Raw genomic sequence first — 7,818 nt, forward strand, 5'->3', positions numbered from 1 at the left:
TCCCGACCCACAGTCTGGGCACCACTGGTCTAGTCAACAGTCTGGGCACCACTGGTCCCGACCCACAGTCTGGGCACCACTGGTCCCAACCCACAGTCTGGGCACCACTGGTCTAGTCAACAGTCTGGGCACCACTGGTCTAGTCAACAGTCTGGGCACCACTGGTCTAGTCAACAGTCTGGGCACCACTGGTCTAGTCAACAGTCTGGGCACCACTGGTCTAGTCAACAGTCTGGGCACCACTGGTCTAGTCAACAGTCTGGGCACCACTGGTCTAGTCAACAGTCTGGGCACCACTGGTCTAGTCAACAGTCTGGGCACCACTGGGTCAACAGTCTGGGCACCACTGGTCTAGTCAACAGTCTGGGCACCACTGGTCTAGTCAACAGTCTGGGCACCACTGGTCTAGTCAACAGTCTGGGCACCACTGGTCTAGTCAACAGTCTGGGCACCACTGGTCTAGTCAACAGTCTGGAAACCACTGGTCTAGTCAACAGTCTGGAAACCACTGGTCTAGTCAACAGTCTGGAAACCACTGGTCTAGTCAACAGTCTGGGCACCACTGGTCTAGCCAACAGTCTGGGCACCACTGGTCTAGCCAACAGTCTGGGCACCACTGGTCTAGTCAACAGTCTGGGCACCACTGGTCTAGTCAACAGTCTGGGCACCACTGGTCTAGTCAACAGTCTGGGCACCACTGGTCTAGTCAACAGTCTGGGCACCACTGGTCTAGTCAACAGTCTGGGCACCACTGGTCTAGTCAACAGTCTGGGCACCACTGGGGTCTAGTCAACAGTCTGGGCACCACTGGTCTAGTCAACAGTCTGGGCACCACTGGTCTAGTCAACAGTCTGGGCACCACTGGTCTAGTCAACAGTCTGGGCACCACTGGTCTAGTCAACAGTCTGGGCACCACTGGTCTAGTCAACAGTCTGGGCACCACTGGTCTAGTCAACAGTCTGGGCACCACTGGTCTAGTCAACAGTCTGGGCACCACTGGTCTAGTCAACAGTCTGGGCACCACTGGTCTAGTCAACAGTCTGGGCACCACTGGTCTAGTCAACAGTCTGGGCACCACTGGTCTAGTCAACAGTCTGGGCACCACTGGTCTAGTCAACAGTCTGGGCACCACTGGTCTAGTCAACAGTCTGGGCACCACTGGTCTAGTCAACAGTCTGGGCACCACTGGTCTAGTCAACAGTCTGGGCACCACTGGTCTAGTCAACAGTCTGGGCACCACTGGTCTAGTCAACAGTCTGGGCACCACTGGTCTAGTCAACAGTCTGGGCACCACTGGTCTAGTCAACAGTCTGGGCACCACTGGTCTAGTCAACAGTCTGGGCACCACTGGTCTAGTCAACAGTCTGGGCACCACTGGTCTAGTCAACAGTCTGGAAACCACTGGTCTAGTCAACAGTCTGGAAACCACTGGTCTAGTCAACAGTCTGGAAACCACTGGTCTAGTCAACAGCTCTGAAGTGGTATTTTCTGCATATCCAGTCTGAAGGTTTGGGAGTTGGGGGAGGATCACTGGATAGGGGGGATGACTAAGAAGTTCTGATGCAGTCTGTTGAAAATAGGATTTAGGGACAGGGAGGGGTGTTAGAGGGTCACAGAGAAACAGGATTTACGATCAGTTGTGTTGTAGGGGTCAGAGGTTAGGGGTCAGCTGTGGTGTTGTCTCTGGCAGACGGTGAGGCGGAAGGTGGAGCTGAACACGTAGCCGATGCTCTCCTCCACCTCCTGAACACGGCGGAGGAAGCGACAGCGGTCTCTGGCTAGCTCCTCCCACGGCCCACGCCTGTCCTCATCGTCCTCGCTGGCGTAGAACTCATCCACCTCATCACAGAAACCCACCTGGAGAGAGACAGAACTACATACGTCACCACAGACTAGAACCTCCTCACTGAAACACCTGCAGGCCAAGTTTACTTCTGCATACATTCAAACTCACTAGACTACATTTCAGCTTAACAAAACTAGGTCAACTCAATATTACCTCAATATTCTGAAAGGAGAAACTGCAGTGCATAAAGCATCCAAAACGGAAACCTACAATTATGTCAACAACAAAAGACACTTCCATTTTAAAACGGTAGTCCTGACCCTGACATTCACACACAATGAAAAACACACCTGCTCCACAGCTCTCTGCATTTACATTTTTTTTTCACTCAATCCATTTAAGAAACTCAACTAGGCCCTCTAAGCAGCATTCTTCATGTGACTATGAAATGGAGATTTATACCCATCGCTCATCACTGGGAGGCAACGCTACACGTCTGGAGCTGCAACCGTTTGGGCAGAGACAAGGAGAGGGAAAAAAAATAGAGGGGGGAAAATCGTCTGTGTGATGGACAGAGGGAGGTCATCACAGAGACAATAAATCTCCATAAGCAGCAGCCTACTGAGGTCACCAGTACCATCAGAGCTGAGGTTATTAGACGGAAGACACTGAAATCTGCTCGGCATGGCCTGAAGGGTTGGGAGAACATTGTGGAAGCATTGCAAGAACGTTATGAGCCAGCGCGCCGAGCCAGAGAAATAAAAATACAAGGGCTTCAGAGAAATTTGATTTCCGTCTAGCTCAGTTATCACCGTTGCTAAGTAACATGGCAGTTGTGTGCTCCTAATAGGTGGATAATGTAATACAAAGGGCATGGAAAATACAGCCGGACTATATCAAAGACAGCCGTTGGATTGTGCTCATGGATGACTAGGTCTACTCTCATGGTGATTATCTTCCATTCCACTGACTGGGACAGACGTTTCACAGCAATGTACTGATACAGTTTTACTACTGCTTTAGCTACAGCCTTCATTCACATCTGTCTAACAGCAGTCAATGTGCTGCTTTAGCTACAGCCTTCATTCACATCTGTCTAACAGCAGTCAATGTGCTGCTTTAGCTACAGCCTTCATTCACATCTGTCTAACAGCAGTCAATGTGCTGCTTTAGCTACAGCCTTCATTCACATCTGTCTAACAGCAGTCAATGTGCTGCTTTAGCTACAGCCCTATGAGTGACTGATCAGTCAAAGCATTTCAGCACATTTCAATGGGAATGTCTATAATAAAATGTTTTATTACATCATACAGAGCTGTGCACTCTGCCTCTCCGACTCTGGTCTCCATGGTACAAATATGGGAAGCAGATCACATGAGAGCGGTGGAAACGGTTATTGCATAGGTTTCCATCACTTGCACAGTCAGACAGGAATACTAACACATAAAAACAGAACAGCTAATACACAGTCAGTCCCTCTTCCCCTTTCTGTATGCTGTGTGAGTGATCCACTCCAAAGTTATAAATCCATCCGTTAGAGAATGTGGTAAAGTTTGAATTTTCCCAAAACAACTCAGCCCAAAAACGGTGTGATAACCACATCAGATAAGAAGTTTGAACAATGAGATCCAATTATTAGTTATTTTTTAATGAACGTCTTTCCAGACCACATGATCCGAAGTGATGTAGAAAAACTCTGGTCACATCACGTCAGTCACGGGGTCAGGAAAGTCTGGCGCGGCCAGCGGCGTATGTCGATGCAGTATGTAAGTACACCACAGGAGATAAAACAATGCTTCCTCTTCAGCTACTCATTAACAAACAGCCTCCAGCAGTTACCTGCTGAGTGGGAAGATCAGTCATTTTAGGAGTCATTGCCAGGTTCTCACATTTTACTTCAGTCATGTGAGTGACCAATGCCCATAGATGACAATACAATGTGACTGATACTATTTAAGAACAGACCTACCATTTTATAAAAACAGAATGAGGAACATATGAATAACAAGGTGTGTGGCGCTTTCTTTAGGCCTACCAGAAAGTCGCCAATACTGACCTTTTTGACTGTGATGCAGCCCGTGGTGGTGATCTCTGGGTTGGGAGGGATCTCTGAGAAGCCACTGTCCAGTCTCTCCTCTGCCTCCTCCTTCCTGTACTGGGGGGGTGAGTGGCTCTGTCCCTGGCCATGACGGGGGATTGTCTTGCTGCTCTTCTTACAGCGCGCCCCTGTCCCGGCTTTTACCCTTGTCCTGACTGGCTCTCTAGTCCTGAGCAGGGCCTGGAAGTTGAATGGGCTGTAGGGGTCTGAGGAGGTGCTGAAGGAGTCCCACAGCCTCAGGCTCTCAGCCTCATCCACCTCACTGCTGCTGGACTCCGAGCCAAACTCCTCCGCAGGAGAGGGGGAAGAAGAGGAGAGGGGAGAGGGAGGTTGCTCTGGGGGTGAGGTGTGAGGGGAGCAGGCTGTGGTGGCTGTAGAGGTGGAAGGGATGGTCCTGGGGTTGGTAATGAGGGCGGTGAAGTTTTGGGGGTTGTAGGGGTCCCTGCTTTGGCACAGTGAGTTCCACAGTCTCTCAGTCTCAGAGTCATCCTCCTCTTCATCCAACAACTCGGAATTGGAGAATTCTGATGAGCCCTCGCTGTCGAAACCATCGTCATCCTCCTCGCTGAGTGAGTCGTCTGATTGGCTGTCGTCGCTGCAGGGGCTGCCCATGATGTAGGCGATGGCCTTGTTACTGCACTGGGGGGTGGAGGGGGGCAGAGCGGTGGTAGACACTGGTGGACCCTCAGCCGCCGTTTCCTCTTCCTCAGAGTCTGAGAAGTCAGAGTCCTCAATCTCTTCCTCCTCCTCTAATTCCATCCCTCCAGTGGCAGCAGTCTCACCCACTTCTCTATGATTGGATGCATCCCTCTCTGGCCCACTCTCTCCAGAGCTCCCCTGTGTTGGTGTGCCAGATGTGATGGTCTCTTCCTTCATCTCGGTGATCCCCTGTAGCTCTTCAATGGGAGGCCTTAACATGTACAGTCTGGAGGTGGAGTGTTCTTCTTCCAGACTGGAATAACCATTATCCTGGTCAGGGGTAAAAACTGCCACCTCACTGCAGGCAGTGACAGCTCCAACTCTGACAAGATGATCACTGATACCGACCATTTCCCAGTGATGTAATGAGAAACTGTCAGGGAAAGGGAGAGACTCTGGCCAGGTGGCTGTTTGAAGGCTTCCATTGTCATTTGGCTCCTCTTTGTTGCAGGAGGCACCAGTGCTTTTGCCATCCATTGATTCGTTATCATTGAAATGTACAAACAGCCCTGTTGGCTTGGTAACCGTCGCCTTTGTACCACACTCCGGTTGAAAACAATGACCATTACTGTTGTTTTCCCCAGTGCCCTCTTTTCTCCAAGACAAATTTGACAGCCACCCTTGGGCGCTACTGGTTCCCCAAAGCCCACCCCACCAGTTACCAGCAGTACTATTTTCTCTGGCTGACACCACGTCAGATGACCGACCGTTCCCACCAAGTACATGCCCTTGGTCTGGGTGTTTCATTTCCTGAGCCGACGCTGCGTTCAACAAAACATGACTGAGAAAACCTCTCGCGATTGCGAGGTATCCTACCGAAGTTTGTTGCCTTATATTTAAGTCCATTTCGGCAGCATTTTGAATCCCTAACTCGTAAAGAGAATCTGCTGTCAACCAACTCGGAGTACTATTACCAGACGCTGCTAGCCCATGGCTACCATGCTGGTATTGCAGGTACGATAGATGATGTGCATGGTGTTGAGTTCCAGGCAAGACGTCGTCCAGTTGTCTTAAAAATGTGCTTTCTGCCTCTACAAAGTTATCTTTGAGATGCCCACTGACCCACCCTGTCACATTGTGAGGCATGGCAGGAGTACTAGGGCGCCATGGTATATACTTTTGCAGAAATGACAGGGCAGGCCTAGAAACCGCGGAGAACATGCCCATCCACGAGCGCTCCTGGTTTGGTTGTCGGGGAGAGGCCACTCCATGCCCGGCGGGAGTGGATGGAGGAGTCTTCACACCAGAAAAGTGTTCCTCGCGATTCATGTTTCTAAACATTCTCAATACTGGCTTGTGGCTAACAAATGGTCACTATGCAAGATACATTAGTAAAGTTTCGATCAAGAATACCGCTTGACAGCTTGCTGCTGGGAAGTTTGTTAAAGCTTTTTGGTTAGTTAGCTAGCTAACGTACACGTGTAGGACAATTTAACACGCTGACATATAGTAGCTAGTTCACAATATATTAATAACTCGTGTATTAACTAGACTGCCAAAATAAACATGCCAATCAAACTTTAGTCTGGCAATAAAGGAAAACAAGAACCAACGTTAGTTATATAGCTAACTAGTGCTAATAATGCTAGTTTGAGCAGCTGTTACCGGGCGAGCTAACGTAATCTTGATTTTGAGAGCTGTTCGTTTCGCTGGAAGTTGCTAGCGACACATTTGAGAATAACTTGGTGTGCACTCCAGAGCACTGTCCATAATTGCAGGTGAAACATCCATTACTGTTGTCCCTTATCCATCTTCTTACACCGAAAGGCTAGCAATAGCATACCGGTTAGCTCTCCTGTTCAAGTGAATACCATCGTCCATGTTGTCCGCGGTATGGGAGACGTTTTCCTGCGAGTGGTGGTTAGACTTATTTGGCGCGGTAAGCATCGTACAAACAGGGGTAGAAAGTGAGCAAAGCCTTGGCGAGTCATAGCATGTTGAGAAATTCAGGATACACGAAAATATACAATCCATTTTAGTCTTGGTTGGAGAAAAAGCTGGTTAGAGTCTCGCACGTAGCACCCGGCGACAGCGCAGATGCAAACCTTGATCCGAGACTTCAACGAAGCTCAACAATTCATTACAATAAAATCATGGAATGCATCCGCATGAGAAATTTAGTATTCAATAGATATCAAATAAATAGACAGGCTCGTTATAATACTTCAATGCGATACTTCTGTTTTTTTTACAATCATGATTGCGTTGCCTTGTACGGTCGGTCGACTCCTCTGCCCACTTTTCAGAAGAGGATTTCATCAGAAAATGTAGGGGGCGTCGTGAAAGAGGTCTTGTGGAAATGTTTAGGGACCGTCGCAGAGTTACCGTCGTCAGTAATCCACATGGCGATTATGCATGACATGACACGAAATGTCCCTGTCATATAATGAAAGTGAATATCCTGACTCCTGCAGCATACTGCAGTGTATGGAAAAAGCTCAGTGTGACAGGTTTGAGATGGTGATAGTTCATGCAAAATAATGTCACAATACTGGGTTTCAAGATAAACTCTCAATAGTTAGAAATATTGCAGGAGTCGATGAATGCATTTGGCAGTCTTTCTTTATTATTAACCCTTGGGATCATATAGGCCCACTAGTGTGTTGAGAATCAAGTTCATGTTCCACTCTGTGTTGCTCTCCAGTTACAGGTTTTTGCATGGCTACCAGTGGTGGAAAAAGTACCCAATTGTCATACTTGAGTTAAAGTAAAGATGCATGCTTAGTGCCCTCCTGTACTCCCTGTTCACTCAGGACAGCATGTCCAGGCACGACTCCAACACCATCATTAAGTTTGCTGATGACACAACAGTGGTAGGCATGATCACCGACAACAATGAGACAGCCTATAGGGAGGTCGTCAGAGACCTGACCGTGTGGTGCAAGGACAAAAACCTCTCCCTCAACATGATCAAGACAAAGGAGATGATTGTGGACTACAGGAAAAGGAGGACCGAGCACGCCCCCATTCTCATCGATGGGGCTGCAGAGGAGCAGGTTGAGAGCTTCAAGTTCCTTGGCGTCCACATCACCAACAAACTAACATGGTCCAAGCATACCAAGACAGTTGTGAAGAGGGCACTACAAAACCTATTCCCCCTCAGGAGACTGAAATGATTTGGCATGGGTCCTCAGATCCTCAAAAGGTTCTACAGCTGCACCATCGAGAGCATCACTGCCTGGTATGGCAACTGCTCGGCCTCCGACCGCAAGGCACTACTTAGGGTTGTGCGTAC

At 48.9% G+C, this 7,818-nt stretch overlaps 1 protein-coding gene across 1 annotated transcript; it reads right to left on the reverse strand.

Annotated features, from left to right (window-relative positions):
- Window positions 1-784: 784 nt before the first annotated feature.
- LOC124029044 lies at window positions 785-6,859 on the reverse strand. Its single transcript, XM_046340905.1, has 2 exons — window positions 3,843-6,859; window positions 785-1,857 (listed from the first exon to the last, which is right to left on the reverse strand). The coding sequence occupies exons 1-2, from the start codon at window positions 5,862-5,864 to the stop codon at window positions 1,666-1,668; spliced, it is 2,214 nt and encodes a 737-aa protein (XP_046196861.1). The 5' UTR covers window positions 5,865-6,859; the 3' UTR covers window positions 785-1,665.
- Between the last annotated feature and the right edge of the window lie 959 nt (window positions 6,860-7,818).

The sequence above is a fragment of the Oncorhynchus gorbuscha genome, linkage group LG03 (assembly GCF_021184085.1).
Source record: "Oncorhynchus gorbuscha isolate QuinsamMale2020 ecotype Even-year linkage group LG03, OgorEven_v1.0, whole genome shotgun sequence".
Taxonomy (NCBI): Eukaryota; Metazoa; Chordata; class Actinopteri; order Salmoniformes; family Salmonidae; genus Oncorhynchus; species Oncorhynchus gorbuscha.